The following is a 27186-nucleotide window of genomic DNA, read 5'->3' on the forward strand; positions in this document are numbered from 1 at the left end:
GCAGCTTCTAGTGAGGCATCTAAGGAGGAATTGTCCACATTCCATTTCCCCCTGCCATAATCGGACAGGGGGAAAGGCACCCTAACGATACCCCTCAAGCCCTGTGTGGGTGGGGAACTCAAAAAGTACTACGACAGCAACAGCTGGTGAGGCACCTAAGGAGGAATCGTCTACATTCCATTTCCCCCTGCCATATTCGAGACAGGGGGGAAGGTATCCAAACGGGACCCATCAAGCCCTATGTGGGTGGGGAACTCAAAAAGTACTTCGACAGCAGCAGCTAGTGAGGCATCTAAGGCGGAATCGTCCACACCGCCACACATCTTCCTGAGGAAGAGTGGTTCCACTGATTTCTCAACTGCCCCCGGATGCGTACGGAAAACTCATCATGATGAGATCTAACAAATGTTTTAAAGATGAACTCCTGACGGAATCAGAAGACGAGACTAACACAACAGTGGTGGAAGTTCTGAATTCTGACTATGGTCCGGTTTCTGCAGATAAATCTCCCCCATTGTAAGGGCGCTTCGGTGGCACTAAAGCTCCTTTTGATGACAGGGGGATTCGACGTGGTTCTTATGCAGGAACTATGGATGTGTGGAGGAATGGTACGTGGACTAAAAATTTCGGAATTTAAACTACGGGGAATGAGTGACACAGCGCCTGTATTCTTGCAAAGGGTAAATGTTTTTTTTTTTTTTTCTTCTGTCGCTAAGCAATGAAGATTTAGTAGTGGCCAGCCTTGAAATAAAGAAGTCTCATTACCAAGTAGCTTCCCTATATATGGCACACGATTCAGAGATGTCGCCTTCAAACCTGAAGTTGCTGGTTGAAGCCGCTTCTGTAGGGAAGAAGAGCCTCATTGTAGGAAGTGTTGCTAATGCACATCACCAGATATGGGCAATCCCATGGCAGCCAGTTGTACCTACCGGATTGACCCGATGAAGTCCTTCATCGGCAAGGGCTGCCGCTTCAGTGTACAACACACTGCTACAACAACAACCAGATATGGGGATGGACATGGATTCGGATGCCAACGAAAGGGGTGAGCTGCTTATTGCATATACTATAAGCTGCTATCTGGCGATTTGTAATAAAGGGGATAAACCGACCTTTATGGGAGGCCACCGTGGCGCAGAGGTTTGTATGTATGCCTATGACGCCGAACGCCTGGCTACAGGCAGGAGGTACTATAAGCGCAGGAATAAACGACTGGGAAGTGTTGGATGTCAGCTTTGGAGAAAATACTGCAGAAGTGGTCGTCCCTCGGCTAATCAGACGAAAGGCGGATTGGGATACATTTCGGCATAAATTATATACGTCTATCCCTTCTAGACAAGAAAAGGAAGTGGAAACTGCGGAGGATATAGAAATAATGAACAAGCGTATCACGTAGGCCCTGAATAACTCGCTTGTGTCAGCTTGTCCTAGTGCCAAGCCAAGGGGCAAACAGCGACCGCCATGATGGACCCCAGAGCTGGTTGGTCTAGGGCGGCACTACAGAAAACTCTTCAACAGGGAGGAAAGCCATAAGGGCACCGCAGGATTAGGAGCTAAGAAACTACAAGGGCCAGCTGAGAATGGCTCAGAACAAAGAAGTGATCCATCGACTAAACAGATGAAAGGCGGATTGGGATACATTTCGGCACAAATTATGTACGTCTATTCCTTCTAGACCAGAAAAGGAAGTGGAAACTGCGCAGGATATAGACATAATGAACAAGCGGTTCACGAAGGCCCTGAATAAGTCGCTTGTGTCAGCTTGTTCTAGTGCCAAGCCAAGAGGCAAACAGCGACCGCCATAATGGACCCCAGAGCTGATGGGTCTAAGAAGGGACTGCAGAAAATTCCTCAACAGGGAGAAAAGCCAGAAGGGCACCGCACGATTAGGAGCTAAGAAACTACAAGGGTCAGCTGAGAAAGGCTCAGAACAAATCTGGGGTAGAGTTCTGCTGCTCCGTGGAGAATACATCTGAGGCCTCTAGGTTAAGGAAGATTCTGTCCTAGAGACCTATTTCGGTGAGGTTAGTGAAAGTGTATCCCAGAATACGCACATGATTGTTTTGAACTTATCCTATGTTCAGTAATAAACTCAAACGGTTGACAGCTAAAATGTCATAGGTGAACAATATTCTTAATTTTAAAACGCCATTACAACTCATAAATAGCGTCAATAAAACATGTCAGGTAAAGATTTACAGAAACTTGTTATTGATATGTGTATTAAACATTGAAATATATGAAATAAAAAACCAATGACAACATCAAAAGTATTAAATAAAATGGATTTCTTTTTGGAGAAAAATAACCATTGGCCATATGACTATCCATTTGAGGTGACAATCTTGAAATTTTACAATTGAACTTAAAGTGAAAATGAGGCAAGAAGGCATATTATAAGAATATATATCGTGAATCATTTATCATATAAGACTTACCCCAACAACTTCTTTCATCACTGCCGAAGAAAATGTCCTAAGTTGTAGAGCAGGTTTGGGACCACACATCATGGCGGCCTTGATATAATAACAGTTTACAATGTCATGGAAATACCTATGACGGAATATTTAAAACACTTTTTTTCAACACTGTAAGTTTCTTAACACATACTGACAAACAACATCTTTGTTTGATTTTTCAAACCAATCGGGGGGTCCTTCACACTCAATGAGATAGTTGGGAAGTTCAGGCCAGCAATCTTGATAGTTCAGCAGATCTAAAAAAAATGTAAAAAAAATTATTGATTGATAAGCATAATAAAATAATTAAGAAAAATGCAAAGGGTGCAGATATTAATCCGCCCCATGCCACTATGGACATACACCAAAGCCAGTAATCGGCTTGTTGTGCGCTCTAAAAACTACAAAGTAGCCTCAAAACAACATCGTGCTGCTTACAAAATCCTTAATTGTTTTAAATGCTACTCCCCTAAGTTGGTTCATGTCTGGTAATGTGTCTCCGCCCAAGTACCGGTATCTGGTAGACGCGAAAGCCGGCCAATGACAGGAAATGCTCCAACTTCTCATCATCTTCGCCGCATACCCTACACATGCTATCACTTGCCGCACAAATTTTATATTGGGTTGCCCAAAAAGTAATTGCGGATTTTTCATATAGTCGGCGTTGAAAATTTTTTTCACAGCTTGTGACTCTGTAACTGCATTCTTTCTTCTGTCAGTTATCAGCTGTTACTTTTAGTTTGCTTTAGAAAAAAGTGTAAAAAAAGTATATTTGATTAAAGTTCATTCTAAGTTTTATTAAAAATGCATTTACTTTCTTTTAAAAAATCCGCAATTACTTTTTGGGCAACCCAAATAAGTGAGTCCCATGTGTCTCGTTATGATACCAATAGCTATACTGATCTCCTTCTTGCTTCCTTTCAGTAATAGCCTCGTCTTCTCACGATCTGGATCCCGCCATAGGATTTTCGCCGTCCTACCCACCGTTTCGCTGTTCCACAATGTTGCATAAGCATTCATCACTCATTCCCTTAACTCGGACTGCGTCGACCTGAAAGGCTTCGGGTTAACCAAGTTTATTGACGGCAGTCCTCTGGCCTTCACCGCCAAATCGTCTGCCCTTTCATATCCCCTTACTCCGTTATGGACTGGCACCCAAACGATGCGGATTTTCCCATCCTCAGAGAAGGCGTTAATCTCCTTCTTACACTGCAATACTGTTCGTGATCTTACCGGCCTGGTTGTTATTGCCCTTATGGCAATTTTACTGTCGGTAAAGATGTTCACACTCGATGTCCTCGCGTTAGCACCACACCACTTCACGCATTTCGTGATCGCCCGGATCTCCGCCTGCAGGACAGTACTATGGTCAGGCAGTCTAAAACAGATCTCAGTCCATGGGCTCTCAATGTACAGGCCCATTCTATACTCTAACTTTGATCCATCCGTGTAACATGATCTTCCAAATGGCAATACTAGGGATCCGCCATTCAAAGACTTTGCCGTTGGCAGCAGTGCTTCGCACTTGACTTCAAGGTTCATCTCAGGTATCCGATCGGAAACCTCTCCACTTTCTTCCAGGTTTCCCATCGTCGCCTCAATTGTACCGTGATAGTATGAGCTGCTCCCATCCTCAATCCATTCTCCCATCGCCTTAAGTCTCATAGCCGTAGTGGCTGCCTCACACTTAATCTGTATGTCAATGGGTCGGATATTTAGAATAGTCTCCAGTGCCCTAGTGGGCCCTAGTGCCCATGTTCTCTGAACCTATTGTATGGTCCTTATGTTGCACGACTTCTCCATAGCAGTCCACCAACTGAGGTGTAAGTAAGTATTGGTCTAATCACGCTCCTGTAGAGCCAGTGGACTATTCGAGTATTCAGGCTCCATTTCAAGCCTACGGCCCGTCTACATAGTGCCCAACATCTGTGAACCTTCTCAGTACGCTCCTGAATGTGGCAATTCAGTTTCCTGTCCAAGACCACACCTAAGTATTTGACCTTGTCGGATATCGAAATCGTTTTATTGAGGAAACGTGGTGCGTTAAATTGGCCCACCTTTGTCTTCCTCGTGAATAGGCATATTTCAGCCTTCTCTGGGTTAACATTGAGATCCCTGGGTCTAGCCCAGTCATATGCCATATGCAAGACCCTTTTGGCCTTTCTGCATAGCTCGTTCGAATCCTTATGTCTTAGAAGTATTGTAACATCGTGTGCATAGCAGACGGGTTCAAAACCCTCCTCAGTCAGCATCCGTAATAGGTCATTTATGATGATCACCCATAGAAGTGGCGATAAAATGCCCCCCTGTGGTGTGCCCTGTGCCACTTTCTCCCTTATATTTATGCCATGGAACACACAATTTATCCACCTGTTCCTTAGCATATGGTTTATCCCGTGTCTAAGGATCGGGTCCACCCGGTACTGGTCTAAGGATTGGATCCCGGTACTGGTCTAAGGATTGGATCCCGGTACTGGTCTAAGGATTGGATTATCATTCTTATAACCTCCACCATAGGATGGGGGGTATATAATTTCGTCCTTACGGGGGTATGTAACGCATGGAAATATTGAGGTGAGACCCAACAGAGAATACATATTCTTGATCGCCTTGTCATTCTAAGCCAAGTGCGCAATTATTATCCGATTTGCCTGAAAATTTTGCATGAAGTGTTTGGTTTTTTCTACCAAAGCATTAAGCATCAAACATCCTGCAGAGACAAAAAAGGAAATCTGGTAACTGTCATAGATTGCATACTGAGGATGTGGAAGGAATATTTTACCCAACTGCTAGCGTACGACGTTGGCAGCGAAGAGGATACCGCAGAACCAATCTCTGATGTTGTTATAGAATGTTTACATCCTAGTCAAGATGAGGTCCAAGTAACTGTGACCGAAATTGGCGGCGAAGAGGATACCGCAGAACCAATTCCTGATGACGGTATAGAATGTTTACCTCCTAGTCAGAATGAGGTCCAAGTAGCAGTGATTTGACTAAAGAATAACAAGGCAGCAGGAGCCGATGGGTTACCCGTTGAACTATTCAAGACCGGAGGCGATACACTGATAAGGCGTATGCATCAGCTTATCTGTGCAATCTGGCTAGAAGAACGCATACCCGATGATTGTAACCCCAGCATACTATGTCCCGTACACGAGAAAGGAGACATAACAGAGTGTGCCAACTACAGAGGAATAAGTCTCCTCTCCATCGCATACAAGATACTCTCGAGCGTATTGTGAGAAAGATTAAAAACCAAAGTCAATGAGATAATTGGGCCCCATCAATGCGGCTTTAGACCAGATATTAATCCACCCTAGACCAGATATTCACACTGCGCCAAATCCTGCAAAAGACCCGAGAAGGACAAATCAACATCTACCATCTCTTTGTTGTCTACAAAGCTGCCTTCGATACTCCCTTACGTTCAAAGGTATTTCAAGCCATGTCTAAGTTTGGTATCCCTGTAAAAGTTACACGACATTGCTAGCTGATACACGCTCATCAGTTAAAATAGGAAAGAACCTCTTCAAACCCCTTAACACCAAAGATAGATGGTATAAGACAGGAAGACAGCTTATCGTGTGATTTTTAGGTATGGCACACTACTCACAAAAGACGACATCGACTTTATAGGTCGGGCACCGGAAGTAGTAACTGCAGTCTTCGAAGGAATCGAAAGGGGATCAGCGAAAATGGGTCTGGAAGTAAATGGAGATAAGACGAAATGGATGGTTTCAACGTCCAAGAAGCCTTGCACAACCGCGCAGATAAAGAAAAGGAGAAAGTTGGGAACCACAACTTTGAGATAGTCAGCAAATTTATCTACCTCGGCACCGCTATAACCGAAACGAATGGCACCAGTTTTCCAATAGAGCGAAGAATAATACTGGCAAACAGAAGCTACTTTGGATTAAGTAAGCAGTTTAGAAACAAGGCCACCTCTCGACAGACGAAGATTACACTATACAAGACACTGATACCACCCGTGCGCTTATATGGTTCTGAAGCATGGGTACTTGTGAAATTGTGAAAGCAGACGAGGCAGTGCTTGGAGTATTTGAGAGAAAGATTCTTCGTAAAACATATGGACCAGTTTGCGTTAGTGGAGAATATAGGCGACGGAGGCCACCGTAGCGCAGAGGTTAGCATGTCCGCCTATGACGCTGAACGCCAGGGTTCGAATCCTGGCGAGACCATCAGAAAAAATTTTCAGCGGTGGTTTTCCCCTCCTAATGCTGGCAACATTTGTGAGGTACTATGCCATGTAAAAGAAGTGGAAAGAGAGAGGAGGAAAGAGGTGTCGCACTGCGGCACGCCGTTCGGACTCGGCTATAAAAAGGAGGTCCCTTATCATTGAGCTTAAAACTTGAATCGGACTGCACTCATTGATATGTAAGAAGTTTGCCCCTGTTCCTTAGTGGAATGTTCATGGGCAAAATTTGCAATTTGCATAGGCGACGTATGAACCACGAGCTGTATGACGACGATAGCATAGTTACACGTATCAAAATACAACAGCTGTGTTGGCTAGGCCATGTTGTCAGAATGGATGAAGAAGCTCCAGCAAAGAAGTCTTTTGAAGGCAAACACAGTAGTACACGCAAACCGGGTCGACCAAAAGATCAAGTGGTGGAAGACACCTGGAAACTTGGTACCAGAGATTATAGAATTAGCGCAGAAGATTGAGGCGCTGGGAACGCTATTCTACGATCGGCTAGCGGAACAAATGTTCTGCCATAGCCAATAAAAATAAGGAAAGTAATTGGAATGACGATGTTAGTATACTCCCATCCTATGGTGGAGGGTTGACTTTACACCGCAATTGTGAGGCATATAAGACTATATGGTGTTGTGGTCTGGTGGACGGTACTACAAAAATGCATCAACCGTTCGAAACTATAACGAACCGATTAGGAACGACACCATATTAAAAACTGCATTTAACACCACACTCAATGACTCTGATCCCTCAAGTCTTGGCCATCATGAATTAATACTGATTAAAAAAAATTGTATGATCGGCTTAATGTTTCAAGTTACATTGTCACCAGAAGCAGTAGAAACTTTTCTTTTATCATGCCGTCAAAATCTTATATGAGGTGGCGGATGCCAACATTTGCAAGTTATTAAGCTTTTGTACCCTGTTGATCGACTTACGATTTTCTTGAATCCTTTTATCTGCTCGACAAATTTCTTTGTTAAAATAATTCAAACCTTTATAAAGCTTCATATAGAGATTCCCCTGAGGCATTGATTGATTTTGCGGAAAGGTTTCGTTCATGTTATTTAAGACATCCGATATGTCCTGGCAAGTTTCGTGCAAAGGCCTTATTGCAAGCAACAAAATAATGCGTTCTGGACTAATGATGTTAAGACGAGCAAATTGCAATAGCAATTTATTTTCATCACAGAGCTCTATCAATTCTTTGTTCTTGGTAAATTCCTGCGTAAAAATGATATTTCAAAAACGCTGTATCATTTTCATTTAAATGTGTGCTCATACAAATAAACCAACAGCACTCACCTTAACAATGCGGTTGTCATGTGAATGCATGAACTTGGTTGGTATAAAATTTCGCAGATAATTAAAATTACACGCAACAAAAAGCGCCACCAATACGCCTGTTAGCAAACACAAGAGCGTAGTTATAAATCGCATTTTTATTCTCAATATTCTCAAGTGTGAAATTCGTTTATGCGTTTATTACATGAAAATATTAAAATTCAAAATGTTAAAGCTTTGACATTTCCTGTGAGTAGGCAAGTAGCTTAAGGTGGGTAATACAGAAATAAGTAAAAGCGTGCAAAGTTCAGCCGGGCCGAAATTTGGGAAGCCACCAACATGAATTCTGCTAAAAAATTTATACAAAATAAACTTAGTTGAAGGGCATAATTTTGGTCTACATACTAAACTTCTAGCAAACCAGCAAAAATTGAAGATTCTAGGAACCGAACAGGGAGCAATATCAGGTTATGGACCGATTTTGGCCGTATTTGGCACAGTTGTTGGAAGTTGTTATAGAACGCCACATGCAAATTTTCTGCCAAATCGAACAAAAATTGCGGCTTCCAGGGGCTCTAGAAATCAAATAAAACGCCGCATGCAAATTTTCAGCCAAATCGAATAAAAATTGCGCCTTCCAGGGGCTCAAGAAATCAAATCTGGAGATCGATCCATATGGGACTATATCAGGTTATGGACCGATTTGGACCATAGTTAACACAGTAGTTGGATGTCATAATAGAACACCACATACAAAATATCATCTCAATCAGACAAAAATTGCGGATTCCAGGGGCTCAAGAAGTCAAATTGGGAGATCGGTTTATACGGGAGCTATATCAGGGTATAGACCGATTTGGACCGAACTTGGCACGGTTGTTAAAAGTCATAACACAACACAAAGTGCAAAGTTTCAGCCAAATCGGACACAAATTGCTGCTCCCAGGGGCTCAAGAAGTCAAATCGGGAAATCGGTTTATATGGGAGCTATATCAGGTTATAGACCGCTTTGGACTGTATTTGGCGCAGTGGTTGGAATTTAAATCAAATCGGACGAAAATTGTGGCTTGTAAAGACTCAAGACGTCAAATCGGGAGGTGGGTTTATATGAGGGCTATATGAGGTTATCGACCGATCTGCACCATACTTGGCACATTTGTTGAAAGTCATAGCAAAACACTACCTGCAATTTGCGGCTTGTAAGGGCTCTAGAAGTCAAATCAGGAGATCGGTTTATATGGGAGCTATATCAGGTTATCGACCGATTTGCACCATACTTGGCACAGTTGTTGGAAGTCATACCGCAATACAATATGCAAAATTTCCGCCAAATCGGAGAAAAATTGCTGCTCCCAGGGGATCAAGAAGTGAAAAATTTTCCTTTTATGTGGTCAATTCTCTATATCGGGATATCGATCTGATCAGGACGATATTCAAGAGAAAGGTGTAGAAGTGTAGAAAAACTAACTGTTCCAAAATTCATAAAAATTGGTTGAAAAATGTTCCATTTATAGGCTCAATACCCTATATCGGGAGATCGGTCTACAAGGCAACTACATCCAAATATGATCCGATCTGGACCTCATTTAAAAAGATTGGGTAGGGGTCTACCAAAACTGACTGTGCCAAATGTCATTGAAATCAGATGAAAAATGCTCCTCTTATGAGCTGAATTCTCTATATCGGAAGATTGGTCTATATGACTGCTATATCCAAATATGTTCCGATCTGGACCGCATTCAACAAATAGGTGTAGGGGTCTACCAGAACTCAATGTGACAAATTTCATCAAAATCGGATGAATAATGCTTCCTTCTATAGGCTCAATAACCTATATCGGAAGATCTGTCTACATGGCAGCTATATCCAAATATGGTCCGTTCTGGACCACATTTAGCAAGAATAGGTAGGGGACCACCAAGACTCACTGTGCCAATTTTCATCGAAATCGGATGAAAAATGCCCGTTTTATAAGCTCAACACACCTATCGAGAGATCGGTCTATATGGCAGCTATATACAAATATGTTCCGATCTGGATCACATTTAACAGGAATGGGTAGGTGTCTACCAAAATCCATTGTGTAAATTTTCATCGAAATCGGGTAATAAATGGATCTTTTACGGCCCCCATTCTATGAAGGAGTTTATAATAAAATGAATAAAATTTCTGCATTTTGAAATGACACACAGCCGGATTTGAGAGGTGAACTCACCATTTGAATACATGTGTAAAAACTCATGACCTCAACCTAATACACGACATACTCTAATGTCGTATCACATTATGAATGCAAATAAATCTCTCGCGTACAAACTACCCAGCGGGAAAAGGCGGCGACTTCCATGCCTGATCTATAATTTTTGTTTTGCATCAGCGAGGCCTGGTCTCCAAATTCGAAATTTATACCATTGTAACATTGAGTGACATTGGTGTAGATATACCATACGCGTATAAACTACCCAGCGGGAAAAGACGGCGACTTCCATGCCCAATATCATTCCTTGTTTTGCATCCGCCAGGCCTGGTCTCCAAATTCGAAGTTTATATCATTGTAACATTGAGTGAGATTGGTGAATAGACGGCCTTAAGAAGAACGGAATTACTGCTTAAAAACATTAGAAGTTCTATAGGCACTCTCATGTGTTTCATGCATTTAATGGGGTACTGCACAAGAAATGCATAAAGAAGGGAGAGGTAACCCTTGACAAACTTTTAATAGTTGCAAGGTAGTCTTTTTGGAAGCCGCATATCAAAAAGGCATGCGGCCCTTTCAATAGAAGGCATTGAAGCGCATGTTATAGGGCCTCATTCAAGCAGACCGTACTGGTTTTCCCACTGGGTATAAACTTGTGGCATGAATGTCACATTAGATAGTACTTTAAAATTGCACAGCGTTTAAATCAATTTCATAAAATTATGTCCATTTACTTGGTATATTTTGTACTGAGAGGAAGAAAAAGAAGAAGTAAATGTTTCCCCTAGCAAACATAACAACTTCTACGTGTTAGTTGAATTAAAATGTGATAAACTCATTAAGTTCCATTCTGCAAATGTAAAGATGTCATACAATAAAGCAAGTAATCAACATTCTTAATTTTTTTTTCTTCAATAATTTAATTTACCCTCTGGCAACCTCTCATGTTCATAAACACTATTCGTTTTAATTTCAAATGCAAAATGCAAAAGGTTCTCGGAAAGAAGACAACGTTATTTAAACATTCGCCCCACTCACAATATCCCTACTTAGAATATAATTTGAAATAATGTCATTTGTTTCTGCTGCTATACCGAGAAAGAGAGTGAGCGAGCATCTAAGTCAATTAAATACTATTTGCGGCTTTCATGCGGCAGTCATGGAGAGGCCAAAAGGACAGTGGGATCAATGTGGAAGGAATGTTAAGAATAACAAATAAAAAAAAAAAAACAAGTAAGAGCGTGCTAAGTTCGGCCTGGCCGAATCTTATATACCCTCCACCATTGGTCGCATTTGTCGAGTTCTATGCGCGGTATCTCTTTTTAGGCAAACAAAGAATATTGAAGCAGAACTGTTATGCTATTGGAGCTATATCAAGTTATAGTCCGATTCGGACGATAAATGAATGCTAAACATTGTAGAAGTCATGGTGTAATATTTCAGTTCAATCGGATAAAAATTGCGCCTTGTAAATGCTGAACATTTTACAATAGAAGTCATGAATGCTGAATGCTGAACATTGTAGAAGTCATTGTGTAATATTTCAGTTCATTCGGATAAGAATTGCGCCTTGTCAAGAAGCAAAATCGGGAGATAAGTTTATATGGGAGCTGTATCAAGCTATTGATCGATTCAGACCATATTAGACACGTATGTTGAATGTCATGAGAGAAGCCGTTGTACAGAACCCGTTGCCAAATCGGACGAGAATTGCGCCCTCTAGAGGCTCAAGAATTCAAAATCCCAGATCGGTTTATATAGCAGCTATATCAGGTTATATTCCGATTTGCGCCATACTTAGCAAGGTTATTGGAAGACATAACAAAACACCTCATGCAAAATTTCAGCCAAATCGGATGAGAATTGCGCGCTCTATTGGCTCAAGAAGTCAAGACCCAAGATCGGTTTATATGACAGCTATACCAGATTATGAACCGATTGGAAACAAACTTACCACAATGCTTCGACATCATAACAAAATGCTTCGTGCAAAAATTCATTCAAATCAGATAAGAATTACGCCCTCTAGACGCTCAAGAAGTCAAGACCCAAGATCGGTTTATATGACAGCTATATCAGGTTATAAACCGATTTGAACCGTACTTAACACAGTTGTTGAAAGTGATACCAAAACACGTCATGCAAAATTTCAGCCAAATCAGATGAGAATTGCGCGCTTTATTGGCTCAAGAAGTCAAGATCCCAGATCGGTTTATATGACAGCTTTACCAGATTATGAACCGATTTGAATCATACTTATCACAGTTGTTGGATATCATAACAAAATACTTCGTGCAAAAATTCATTCAAATCGGATAAGAATTGCGCCCTCTACAGGCTCAAGAAGTCAAGACCCAAGATCGGTTTATATGACAGCTATATCAAAACATGGACCGATTTAAACCATACTTAGCGCAGTTATTGGAAGTGATACCAAAAGACGTCGTGCAAAATTTCATTCCAACCGGATAAGAATTGCGCCCTCTAGAGGCTCAAGAAGTCGAGACCCAAGATCGCTTTATATGGCAGCTATATCAAAACATGGACCGATTTAAACCATACTTGGCGCAGTTATTGGAAGTGATACCAAAACACCACGTGCCTTCTAGAGTCTCAAGAAGTCAAAATATGGACCGATTTGGCCCATTTACAATCCCAACCGACCTACACTAATAAAAAGTATTCGTGCAAAATTTCAAGCGGCTAGCTTTACTCCTTCGAAAGTTAGCGTGCTTTCGACAGAGAGACGGACGGACAAACGGACGGACATGGCTAGATCGACTTAAAATGACATGACGATCAAGAAGATATATATTTTATGGGGTCTCAGACGCATATTTCGAGGTGTTACAAACAGAATGACGAAATAAGTGTACCCCCATCCTATGATGGAGGGTACAAAAACGTGCTAAGTTTGGCAGGGCTGAATCTTGATGGTGGGTTCATCATGGATTCTGCTGACATCACATTGAAATTATAAACCAATTTAGACAATACTTGCCACGATTGTTGAAAATCGTAACGAAACACTCATGCAAAATTTCAGCACAACCGGATAGCAATTACGATTTCCAGGGACTCAGGAAGGATTGGAAACCTCTTCCCTTCCTTCCAGGTTTCCTATCGTCGCCTAGGTTATACCGCGATGATATTAGCTGCTCCCATCCTCAATCCATTCTCCCATCGCCTTAAGTCTCATAGACGTAGTGGCTGCCTCACACTTAATCTGTATGTCAATGGATCGGATATCTAGAATAGTCTCCAGTGCCGTTTCCTGTCCAAGATCATTCCCAAGTATTTGACCTTGTCAGATATCGAAATCGTTTTATTGAGGGAACGTGGTGCGTTGAATTGGCCCCCAGCCTTCTCTGGGTTAACATTGAGACCTCTAGGTCTAGCCCAGTCATATGCCATATGCAAGACCATTTCGGGCCTTCTGCATAGCTCGTTCGGATCCTTACCTCTAAGAAGTATTATAAGATCGTCTGCGTAGCAGACGCGTTCATATCCCTCCTCAGTCAGCTTCCATAATAGGTCATTTAAGAGTGGCGATAAAATGCCCCCTTGTGGCGTGTCTTGTGCCAATTTCTCCCTGATATTAATGCCATGGGGCACACAATTTATCCAACTACTCCTTAGCATATGGTTTATCCAGTCTCTAAGGACCATATCCACTCAGTACTGGTCCAAGGATTGGATCAGTGAGCGGTCCGCGCATAGTCAACAAAGACCCTTGTTGGGTTTTTCCAGGATTTCACGCAGTGTAAAAATCTGGTCTAGGATGGATTTACCAGGTCTAAATCCGCATTGATAGGGCCCAATTATCTCATTGACTTTAGGTATTAAAGCCTAACCACACAGTACGAACGAGTCTATCATGTATGCGATGGGGAGGAGATTTCTTCCTCTGTAATTGGCACACTGTCTCCTTTCTTGTTTATGGGACATACTATGCTGAGGTTCCAATCATCAGCTATGCGTTCTTCAAGCCAGATTGCGCAGACAAGCTGATGCATACGCCTTATCAGCGTGTCGCCTGCGGTCTCATATAGTTCAGCGGGTAACCCGTCGGCTCCTGCTGCCTTGTTGTCCTTTAGTCGGGTCACAGCTACTTGGACCTCATAGTCAGTTGACTATGAGGTAAACATTCTATAGTTTCATCAGGGATTGGTTCTGCGGTATCCTCGTCGCCGCCATCGTCAGGCACCAGCAGTTGGGTAAAATTTACTTTCCATATCCTCAGCATGCTATCAATGTCAGTTACCAGATTTCCTTCTTTGTCTCTACAAGAGGATGTGACTGCACCAAAGCCATCAGTTTTTTGTTTAATTCTTTGGTAGAATTTCCGGACTTCATTCTGACTCCTGTACATCTCAATTCGCTCACACTCACGGCTTTCCATTTCCTTTTTCTTGCTGCGGAATAAACCTTTCTCCTCTCTCCTTTTCTCCCGATACCTCTCCTTCATCTGGCGCGTTGATACTGATTGCAAGGTTGCTCTACATACCGCATTCTTAGCTTCAATAGCATCTCGACACTCTTGATCGTACCATGGGTTTCTTGGGGGAGGCTTGCGGTACTCAAGTACGGATTTCGTGGCATTTCTCATGGAATGGGCAATGGTTTGCGCCATTATATCATCGGAACAAGGAGTGCTTTCATCAAGCAGTTGGGTCAGTCGAGTGGAGTATGCCGTTGCCATCTGTTGTGTTTGCAGCTTTTCAATGTCCAGCTTGCGTGCAGTCAGTCAGATCGTACTTTCCTCGCAATGCTCAAACGGGTGCGAACCTACGCTGCAACGAGGAAACGATTCGAATCTATATTCGTTCCAGCCATTGATAACACGCTGGATGAATGCTTTCCATCTATCACAACGTGATAGATGTTTGATCGGGGGACAGCCATGTGGCTTTGTGAATATTTTTGTGTTGAAATCTGGCGCCGCTAACTACCATTTTTGTTGCCGCGGCGAAATCAATCAGCCTGGACTCATTATCGGACATTATCTCGTGAAGGCTTAACTTTCCGGCTGTTGGACTAAAGATGCCTTCCTCACCTATCTTCACATTGAAATCTCCCAGAACGGTTTTTCATATCATGGGCAGGGCAGCGGTCACATTCTATCTCTAGGCTCTCGTAGAAAATATCCTTGGTCTGCTCTCATTGTCTTCCGTCGGGGTATGGACACAAATGAGGCTAATGTTGAAGAATTTGGCTTTTGTGAGGATTGTGGCCAGCCTCTCATCCATCGGAGTAAAGTTGGAGACAAGGAGTTTCAGTCTCCGACTAACCACAGACAAAATCATGTCTCGTGTTATGGCAGCTGTAGCGTAGTTTGTCACCGTTTGGTGTTGTTGTGACGCCATTCCCAGCCCATCTCACTTTCTGTAAGGCGGTAATATCTACCTTTTACTTCTCTAATACATCCGCCAGTGCGTATACTGTACCTTCTCCATAGGGATTGCGGACATTCCAGGAGCAGATCGGCAAAATATGATCCTTTTTTCGTTTGCGTGAGTCGTCAACGGTAGGGGGGTCCGTTTTTACTATTCTTTTGTTTCTCATAGTGATTCTTATAGTTTTCTGAGGGCGGGTTACAGGCCCAGCGCCCCAACCGCATGGATTTTTTTGCGATCACACATGTATCCCTCGTCGTTACAAGCCGCTTGCTTCAAGATCCGACGCTCGCCTCCAGCCGTCCCTAACCTGAGAACAGACGATGATGTAGGCCATTGGTTATTTGAGGGCGCCAATAACTCGTTTTGTCATCTCGAGTATCATTGGCACTCAGAGCCGGTGCCATCGGACTCCTCACTGAGACTATCCTCCCGAAATCGCTGACTGCCAGCGGCCGCATTTGCAGTTACTCCGCAGAAAAACGAAGCTTTCTACCATCCGCGAACTGTGGATGCGTCCTGTTGCTTTCAGCTAAGCTTCCCTTGATAACGATGGACACCACACAAGTCGTAGCTCAAAGTTCTAGCCTGTGTGATGCTCATAGTTATCTCGTGTCGGCCGGGACCTAACCTAAGTTCGTCTGATGCGAACCTTTCATAGCCTCGACCGCTTGTACGGTCCCAGAAATTTTCCCTGCAGATTACTTTCAATGTCGTTTGTAATCCAAGCATTTCATTTTTATTTTTCAAAAAAAAATTAAGCTTGAAAACAAGCACTGGACACCTCTGTGGCCCTTAATCATCCCAACAAACATAAAACAAAACAAAAAAAAACAGATTTCAGAATCTTCAATTAATCACGCTATCCTCCCATTGTTGATGCCATGAGTTCTTGTTAAGCCATCTAATTGGCTCCTGACAACATCCATCATAATCACTACCTTTTGCAGGTTTCCTTATTATATGAGTACCAGTAAATGTACTAGGATAGCAAAGCAGAACTCCCAGCTGCCATGTAGAAGAGTCCATTTAGCAAAACGACAATGCATCCGGAAAAAGCACAAACACATTTCCAGAAAAGGCCAAAAGGACAATGAACAACTAAAAATATAAAATATATATCAAAATAAGAACTGTTGAATTCAAAAACACATACAGACAAAGCCAACCGGCAGCAAACAGTTACAAAAGATATAAATATCTGCCTTATGACCAAAGCCACAGACAGGCGAACAATGACATTCGTTGGAAGACCAAAATCCATTTGGATATTTAAAGTTGAAGCAACAATGGACAGTAGCAGCAAGAGTAGCCAGAGAAGACTTAAATTAAATAAGAAGACTTGAAAGCGGATAATATGCATTTAATGGCAAGAGTAAATAAGGCAAAATAATGCAGATTTAAACAAGTAAGGACGGGCTAAGGTCGGGTCAAGTCGATCTTTTGATACCCTACCTCAAATTGGGTGTTCAGGATAAGTCCTCAAAACTAAAATTTGCAAAAATTTCGAACAAAATCCTTTCATACTACAGGAGTCATAGACGAAAGCTTTGTACGAAATTTTGAGAAGATAGGGTGATTATTGCGATTACAAAGGCTCTAGCGCTGAAAATCGGGCAATTAATATATATGGGAGCTATGTCTTAAGCTTCTAAGGGGTAAGGATCCGAACGAACTATGCAGAAGGGTCCTGCATATGACATATGAATCGGCTAGGCCCAGAGGTCTCAATGCTAACCCAGAGAAGACTGAAATATGCCTATTCTCGAGGAAGACAAAGGTGGGCCAATTTAACGTACCACCTTTCCTCAATAAGACGATTTTGATATCTGACAAGGTCAAATACTTCGGTGTGATCTTGGACAGGAAACTGAATTGGAGCATACTGGGAAGGCTCACAGATGTTTGGCACTATGTAAACGGGCCGTAGGCTCGAAATGGGACCTGAATCCGAGGATAGTCCGCTGGCTCTACAGGAGCGTGATAAGACCAATACTTACTTACGCCTCAGTACTTTGGTGGACTGCTATGGAGAAAAAGTGCAACATAAGGACCCTACAACAGGTTCAGAGAACATGTTCTCTTGGCATAGGCGGAGCGATGAGGACTACACCCACTAGGTCACTGGAGACTATTCAAGATATCCAACCCATTGACATACAGATTAAGTGTGAGGCAGCCACTGCGGCTATGAGACTTAAGTCGATGGGAGTATGGATTGAGGATGGGAGCAGCTCATACCATAGCGGCATAATCGAGGCGACGATAGGAAACCTGGTAGGAAGCGAAGAGGTTTCCAATTGGATAGCTGAGATGAACCTTGAAGTCGAGTCCAAGGCACTGCTGCCAGCGGCACAGTCTCGGATTGACGGAACCCTAGTATTGCCATCTGGAAGATCATGTTACATGGCTGGAACAAAGCTAGAGGACAGAGTGGGCCTGCGGATTTACATTGAGAACCCAGGGACTGAGATCGTTTTTAGACTGCCTGACCATAATAAGGTCCTGCAGGCAGAGATCCGGGTGATCACGGAATGCGTGAAGTGGTGTGGTGCTAACTCGAAGACGTCGAGTGTGAATATCTTTACCGAATGTAAAATTGCCATAAGGGCACTAACAAGCAAAACGGTAAGGTCACGAACAGTCTAGCAGTGTAAGAAGGAGATTAACGCCTTTTCTGAGGATGACAAAATCCGCATCGTTTGGTTGCCGGGCCATAAGGGGGTAAAGAGAAATGAAAGGGCAGACGATTTGGCGTTGAAGGCCAGAGGACCGTCAATAAACTTGGTTAACCCGAAGCCTTTCGAGTCGACGCAATCCGAGTTAAGGAAGTGGGCGACGAATGCTCATGCAACATTGTGGAACAGCGAAACGGTCGGTAGGCGAAAATCCTGTAGGGGGATCCAGATCGTGAGAAGACGAGGCTATTACTGAAAGCAAGCAAGAAGGAGGTATAGTATAGCTATTGGTATCATAACGGGACACATAGGACTACGAGCTCACTTATGTAAAATCGGTGCGGCAAGTGATAGCATGTGTAGGGCATGCGGGGAAGTTGATAAGACATTGAAGCATTTCCTTTGTCATTGTCCGGCTTTCGCGTCTAACAGACACCGGCACTTAAGCGGAGACACATTACCAGACATGAAGCAACTTAGGGGAGTGGTATTGAAAACAACTAAGGATTTTGTAAGTAGCACGGATATTGGAAGTCATAGCCCTAGTCTTTGTTCCAAATTTTAGCGAAATCTGATGAAAAATGAGGGCTCAAGATATCAAATACGGGAATCGGTTTATATGGGGGCTATATCTGTTTATAGACCGATTCGGATCATATTTGAAATGGATATTGGAAAACATAACTCAAGTCTTTATTCCAAATTTCAGCCAAATCTGATGAAAATTGAGGTTACTAGGGGCTCAAGAAATCAAATTCGGGCATCGGTTTGTATGGGGGCTATATCTGTATATAGACCGATTTGGATCATACTTGGCATGGATGTTGGAAGTCTTAACTCAAGTCTTTGTTCCAAATTTCAGCCAAATTGGATGAAAATTGAGGCTTCTTGGGGCTAAAGAAGTCAAATCCGGGGAATCGGTTTATCAGGTTATAGACCGATTCGGATCATGCTTGGCATGGATGTTGAAAATCAGCAATATTGGATGAAAATTTAGGCTTTTAAGGGCTCAAGAAGTCAAATACGGGGAATCGTTTTATATGGGGCTATATCAAGATCTGCATCGATATGACCCATTTGCAATCCCCGACGACCTACATCAATAAGAGGTAAGGTTAGGTTAGGTTGGAAAGAGGTTGCACATATTAATCCCCCCCATGCCATATGGGCATACACCTAAGCCAGTAATCGACTTGTTGTATAAATATCGTTGTATCGACTCTAAATACCAAAAAAAAAGTAACTTCAAAAAAGAATATGTAAGTTAGGATTTCCGTACTACTTACAAAATCCTTAACTGTTTTCAATACCACTCCCCTAAGTTGGTTCATGGCTGGTAGAGTGTCCCAACCTAAGTGCTGGTATATGTTAGCCGCGAAATCCGGGCAATGACAAAGGAAATGCTCCAACGTCTCATCATCTTCCCCGCATGCCCTATACATGCTATCACTTGCCGCTCCCACTTTACATAAGTGAGCTCGTAGTCCTATGTGTCCCGTCATGATACCAATAGCTATACTGACCTCCTTCTTACTTCCCTTAAGTAAAAGCCTCGTCTTCTCACGATATGAATCCCCCCATAGGATTTTCGCCGTCCTGCCGACCGTTTCGCTGTTTCACAGGTTTGCATGCGCATTCGTCGCCCACGCCCTTAACTCGGACTGCGTCTACCCGAAAGGCTTCGGGTAAACCAAGTTAATTGAGGGCAGTTCTCCGGCCTTCACAGCCAAATCGTCTGCTTTCTCATTCCCACTTACTTCGCTATTGCTCGGCATTCAAACGATGCGGATCGTGCCATCCTCCGAGAAGGCGTCAATTTCCTTCTTACATTCCAAGACTGTTCGCGGTCTTTCTGTCCTTGTTGTTATTACCCATATGGCCTGTTTACTGTCCGTAAAGATGTTCATAGTCGATGTCCTCGTGTTAACACCACACCACCTGACGCATTCCGTGATCGTCCGGATCTCCGCCTGCAGGACCGTATTATGGTCAGGCAATCTAAAACGGATCTCAGTCCCTGGGTTCTCAATGTATATCCTCAGGCCCTCTCTATCCTCTAGCTTTGTTCCAGCCATGTAACATGATCTTCCAGATGGCAATACTAGGGTTCCGTCAATGCAAAACTGTGCCACTGGCAGCAGTGCCTTGCACTCTACCTCAAATGTCTTCACAGGTATCCGATCAGAAACCTCTATCCTTCCTTCCAGGTTTGCTATCGTCGCCTCGATTATACCGCGATGGTATGAGCTGCTCCTATCCTCAATCCTTTCACCCATCACTTTAAGTTTCATAGCCACAGTGGTTGCCTCACATTTAATCTGTATGTCTGTGGGTCGGATATCTAGAATAGTCTCTAGTGCCCTAGTGGGCGTGATCCTCATCGCTCCACCTATGCCAAGACAACATGTTCTCTGAACCTGTTGTATGGTCCTTATGTTGCACTTTTTCTCCATCGCAGTTCAGCAAACTACTGAGGGGTAAGTAAGTATTGATCTTACCACGCCCCTGTATAGCCAGTGGACTATTCTCCGATTCAGGCCCCATTTCGAGCCTACGGCCCGTGTACATAGTGCCCAACATCTGTGAACCTTCTCGGTACGATAACACTTCCAATTCAGTTTGCTTTCCAAGATCACACCTGAGTATATGACCTTGTCAGGTATCGGAATTGTCCTATTGAGGAAACGTGGTGCTTCAAATTGTCCCACCTTCATCTTGCTCGCGAACAGGCAGATTTCAGTCTTTTCTGGGTTAACATTGAGACCCCTAGGTCTAGCCCAGTCGTGTGCCTTAACAAGACCCTTTCGGCCCTTCTGCATAGCTTGTTCGGATCCTTACCTCATAGAAGTAGTATAACATCGTCTGCGTAGCAGACCGCTTCAAATCTCTCCTCAGTCAGCATCCGTAATAGGTAATTTATGTTGGTCACCCATAAGAGTAGCAGACCGATTCAAATCTCTCCTCAGTCAACATCCGTAATAGGTCATTTATGGTGGTCACCCATAGAAGTGGGTCACCCAGTAAGCTTCTAAGTGGCATCACTTTCTGTTTGGGCCAATATTCTGCCATTTGACCAACAATAGCCTTTGTCGTCTATAAATATGGAAAACTCTCCCAGCCGAACTTTGGTTTCCGTTTTACAGTTTTTGATGGATTTACTCATTTGCCTGAAGTTTAGTGAGTTTTATTTAAAACTAACCCTATAACCTAACCCAAATTTCAATAAAGTTATAGAAAAACCCAAAAAGAAGAACATTCCAAGGATATTCATCTTTAATAAATCTTTCTCTGTGCATATGACGTTATTAAAGACCCATTAATCCAAGTCAACCTTGATGCATGATGGTTGGTGGTTAAAACTACTTTAGAAAATACGTGCACTTCTCTCAAATGAAGGCACATGGTTTACCACAATCCCATTTTTATGTATGCCAACTGTTAGCTTTTTCGCTATTCTCTTGCTACGCTTTGAATTAATTTTCATGCATTTTTTTTCTGGTCATGTCGCAGTCATTACGAATGCAACAAAGAGTTGTAATTAAAAATTCGCATTTCGTGTCACACAAAAATGGTATTGCCATAAGGAAGGCAAAGGAAGTAGAAAGTAACAAATGCAGGATGCAGGAGTCACTCAGCAAATCCTTGCAGTTGCGACAGCTACTTTTCATTGGGGTCGCCACAGATTTCTATCGCCATTGGATATGGTGCAAAATCAGGACCCTGTTACAGAGGTTTTTTCTTCAATTCCAAGCTCCTATTCCGTGACAGGGAAAAATTTCACCTTGTGACCATGACAAAGTGTTCTGAAAGCATTGACAAACGCTGTAAAAAATACATTACCATATGCTGAAGGTACTCATAGGAGAGGAACAGAAAAATTGCCCCAACAAATAAAATTCACTACCATTTGTGTGGGACAGTCATGCAATTTTGCCATCAATTACTGGGGACATGATGTATTGACCAGGGTTGTCAAATTTGAAAAAAAAAATATTCTTCAAAAAAAAATTGTCAAATGTTTTATCTTTCGTCTGCTTGATTCTGTTGATTGTCCAGATCCAGGAACTCTGAGACAAAGATGGGGTGCGTCCAGATGGATCTGGGTCTGAGACGAGTGGGTCTTGCTGGGCAGTTAAACAGGTGACGTGTATCATGTGGTTCCTGGTAACAATCGGGACATACATCCTACACGCATCAATCCTAGCTCTGTAGGAATTGAGGTGGCTGCATCTGCCTAATTGCAATTGAGCCGTGGTTTGCCGTGCGAGGTCAATTTCTTCAGGTGCAATGGGAGGCGGAGGTTTGCCAAAGATCACATTCGCCCGGTAGCTATTTACCGCACCTGCTACCGTGTCTGCATGAATGTTGTCTAGACCTCCTTGATATGCCGCTTGATCTAGAGGTTGTCTCTTGTAGCGCTGGACCTCAATCTCTAGCACATTTAGATCTACCTTAAGGCTTCTGGGCGGTGGATATCTATCCACAAGATGATGATTTGGATGGTCTCTGTGATAACAGCCCTAAAGGTATTGCTAAGACAGCATGTTAATATGTCTTCGCACTGATAGGATATTTGTCTGATGGAGATGGTTTTAAGGGTACCATAAGGTGGCATACAAAATTTCGCTTAAATTGGTGCAGCCGTCTACGAGATATGGCGTTTTCGGAAACGAGCGTAAGGGGGAGGATCCGCGCCCCCTTCAAATGTTAAAAAATGTATCCTATTTTCAACTCTACCATCTGTGAAGATTTCATGAAAACTGGTTCAGCCATTTTTAGCCGGGGTTTGCATATGGGCCATTCGGTTTAGATTTAGATATAGCTCCCATATAAACCGTGGAAGTCGCAATTGTCGCAATTGGTATATATGCCCGTCGGGGGGTTTTTTGGGGGATGGGGAGGCCCTCAGACACCAAGGCATGCATTTTTATGTCAGATTTGTACTCTTAAATAACCTTCCATTTGATGCCCATATTGTCCAAAGCAGCGAAAGTGTCCTGTTGAGGGGTTTTTTGGGGGTAGAGGACCCCCCAAACACTTAAGGTGAAATTTGTATAACAAGTTCGTACTCTACCCTTAAATACCTTGCATTTGATACCCATATTGTCCCCATCGGAAATATATCCGTTCGGGTGGGTTTTGGGATGGGGCGTCCCCCCTGGTAATTTGAACCCAAAACTATTGTATATACCAAGTTCATGTTTTTAGGGTACCAAAAGGTGGCATACAAAATTTCGCTTAAATCAATGCATACATCTCCGAGATCTGGCGTTTTTGGAAATGGGCGTAAGGGAAAGGGTCCGCGCCCCCTTCGAATATTAAAAAATTTACCCTATGTTCACCGGAGGGCTCAAACTCTACTATCTGTGAAAATGTCATGAAAATCGGTTGAGCCGTTTTCATATCCACTATCATAGGAAGGGGTATACTAATCTAGTCATTCTGTTTGTAACACCTCCAAATATTCGTCTAAGATCCCGGTAAAGTATATATATTCTTGATCGTCTCGACGTTCTGAGTCGATCTAGCCATGTCTGCCTGTCGGTCTGTCGAAAGTACGATAGAGGTTGAACGCATTAAGCTAGCCGCTTGAAATTTTGCACAGATACTTGGTATCAATGTAGGTCGTTGGGGATTGCATATGGGCCATATCGGCTCAGATTAAGATATAGCTCCCATACAAACCGATCTCTAGATTTGACTTCTTGAGCCCCTGGAAGCCACAATTTTTGTCCGATTTGGCTGAAATTTAGCATGAAGTGTTCCGATATGACCTCCAACAACTGTGCCTAGTACGGTCCAAATCGGTCTATAACCTGATATAGCTCTCATATAAACCGATCTCCCGATTTGAATTCTTGAGCCTTACAAGCCGCAAATTTCATCCGATTAGGCTGAAATTTTGCAGGCGATGTTCTGTAATGACTTCCAACATTTGTGGCAAGTACGGTCCAAATCGGTCTACAACCTGGTATAGCTCCCATATAAACCGATATCCCGATTTGACTTCTTGAGCACTTACAAGCCACAATTTTTGTCCGATTTGGCTGAAAATGAGCATGAAGTGCTTTATTATGACTTCCAACAACTATGCTTAGTACGGTCCAAATCGGTCTATAACCTGATATAGCTTCCATATACACCGATCTTCCGATTTGACTTCTTGAGGCCTAAAAAGCCGCAAGTTTTGTCCGATTTGGCTGAAATTTTGCATGAAGTGTTCTATTATCGCTGCCAACATCTGTGCCTGGTACGGTCCAAATCGGACTATAACCTGATACAGCTCCCATATAAACCGATCTCCCGATTTGACTTCTTGAGTACTTACAAGCCACAATTTTTGTTCGATTTGGCTGAAATTTCGGACATAATGTTCTGCAATGACTTCAAACAACTGTGCCTAGTACGGTCCAAATCGGTCTATAGCATGATACAGCTCCCATATAAACCGATCTCCCGATTTCACTTCTTGAGCCCTTACAAGCCGCAAGTTTTGTCCGATTTGGCTGAAATTTTGCATGTAGTGTTCTGTTATCGCTTTCAACATCTGTGCGAAGTACTGTCAAAATAGGTCAAGAACATGATATAGCTCCCATATAAACCGATCTCCCGATTTGACTTCTTGAGCCCTTGGAAGCCGCAATTTTTGTCCGATTAGGCTGAAGTTGAGCATGTAGTGCTTTGTTATGACTTCCAACAATTATGCTTAGTACGGTCCAAATCGGTCTATAACCTTATATAGCTCCCATATAAACCGATCGCCCGATTTGACTTCCTGAGTCTTTACAAGCCGCAATTTTTGTCCAATTCGGCTGAAATTTTTAATGTAGTGCTCTGTTATGACTTCCAACAACTGTGCCAAGTACCATACAAATCGGTCTATAACCTGATATAGCTACCATATAAACCGATCTCCCGATTTGACTTATTGAGCCCTTGGAAGCCGCAATTTTTGTCCGATTTGGCTGATAGTTTGCAGGCGATGTTCTGTTGTGACTTCAAACTACTGTGCCTAGTACGGTCCAAATCGGTCTATAACCTTATATAGCTCCCATATAAACCGATCGCCCGATTTGACTTCCTGAGAAATTTTTAATGTTATGACTTCCAACAACTGTGCCAAGTACCATCCAAATCGGTCTTTAACCCGATTTGACTTCTTCAGCCCCTGGAGGCCATATTTTTTGTGCGATTTGACTCAAATTTTCCATGTAGTGTTTTTGGTTGTGACTTCCAACAATTGTGCCAAATACGGCTAAAATCAGTCTGAAACCAGATATAGCTCCCGATCATCCGTGTTCGGTTCCTAGAAGTTTTAATTTTTGCTGGTTTCTATATAATAGACTTTGTCAAAAATTTACTTTTATAGAATCTTTTATCATTGAAGCAAAAATATTTCCCAATGTGGCAACTCTGCTCCTTACTTAATGCTTACCTTACGTTCGCCAGGACATTGAATGCAAAAAAAAACAAGATTGGTGCAACAAGCACGTAGATCACGTGTTCAAATGACTCTCAGACCACATTCCTGCTGTGGCAACATGGCTTTGTGGACTTATATATCTGCCACTTGCAGAGTGCTTTTTGTTGTTCTTAGCCTTTTTGGGCTCGCTGTTCACTGTCCATGCCAACCATGGCAATCACTCCTGCATTATGTCACTGAATCGTGTCAGTGTTAAATTGGTCGCATTTACAAAAACTCCACAAAAGGGACAATGACACGCTAAAGGTTTATTAATGCCCCCCCCTCCCATAGTTCTCAAATTGCACTCTCAGTGCGTGCATGTTAATGATGGTAACAGTGACCCCATAACATGGCAGTAATACCAACACCACAACACATAAAATTGTAAGAGCGTTCATAACATGGCTCTCTTCATATGTAAGCGTTTCTTAAGAGAGCAGGTATGTTAAGTAAAAACCAAAGAGTTGAATGTTAATCTGTTTATAGCATTAAGGTAAATGTTAAAGCAAACAAAAGGAATGAAATAGGATTAAATATTTTTCAGTTTATTTTAAAACTTTAGCATTCTAGGAAAATGGAAAAAAATGGAAAATGGAAAAAAATGGAAAATGCAGGAATTTAAAAAAAATCCTCCACGAATTTGAAAAAAGGATTTTTGAGCAGTTCCTTGAACGTTTAACATAATCACACCTAGTTTGGAATAAGTTCTAAATTATCAATACAATAATGTGTGTTGTTGAAAATTTTACTTAAGCTATAGCATGTTTTTCATTGGCCGACATAGACATGAGCTACGTTTCGTGCGTTTAAGGTTGATAAGTAAAAAACCTTTAAATTCAGCTGGGCTAAATCTTATATATCCTCTATCGTAGATTGCCAGCAGATGCTAAAAATGGATAAATAGGAGGTCATAAAAAGGAGACCAAATGGAATTTCTTTTGAAAGTGCACGAGAAGAAAAATCCCAAGATGGGCTAATATGGCACCTTTATCAAATGATATACTGCACTGGACGAACGGGCCATCTCCGCAGTGCCTTCTTTAACGCTCCTTTATATTTTATTTGAGCTGTATATTGCACTGGAGGCCACCGTAGCATAGAGGTTAGCATGTCCGCCTATGACGCTGAACGCCTGGGTTCGAATCCTGGCGAGACCATCAGAAAAAATTTTCAGCGGTGGTTTTCCCCTACTGATGCTGGCAACATTTGTGAGGTACTCTGCCATGTAAAACTTCTCTTCAAAGAGGTGTCGCACTGCGGCACGCCGTTCGGACTCGGCTATAAAAAGGAGGCCCCTTATCATTGAGTTTAAACCTGAATCGGATTGCACTCATTGATATGTAAGAAGTTTGCACCAGTTCCTTAGTGGAATGTTCATGGGCAAAATTTGCATATTGCAATGATCGATATATAAGTCCTGTGTTGGTAGAGTTTTAATATGGGGACATTTCGCACCGAATGTGGATATCGAATTAGTGACATAGA

The 27186-nt window shown here is 42.5% G+C and overlaps 1 protein-coding gene across 1 annotated transcript; it reads right to left on the reverse strand.

The window, feature by feature from the left end:
- Positions 1 to 2188: 2188 nt before the first annotated feature.
- On the reverse strand, positions 2189 to 8016 carry LOC106087352 (uncharacterized). The gene is made up of 5 exons (XM_059368498.1): positions 7987 to 8016; positions 7620 to 7914; positions 2611 to 2716; positions 2439 to 2553; positions 2189 to 2364 (listed from the first exon to the last, which is right to left on the reverse strand). The coding sequence occupies exons 1-5, from the start codon at positions 8014 to 8016 to the stop codon at positions 2224 to 2226; spliced, it is 687 nt and encodes a 228-aa protein (XP_059224481.1). The 3' UTR covers positions 2189 to 2223.
- Between the last annotated feature and the right edge of the window lie 19170 nt (positions 8017 to 27186).

The sequence above is a fragment of the Stomoxys calcitrans genome, chromosome 1, assembly GCF_963082655.1.
Source record: "Stomoxys calcitrans chromosome 1, idStoCalc2.1, whole genome shotgun sequence".
NCBI lineage: Eukaryota > Metazoa > Arthropoda > Insecta > Diptera > Muscidae > Stomoxys > Stomoxys calcitrans.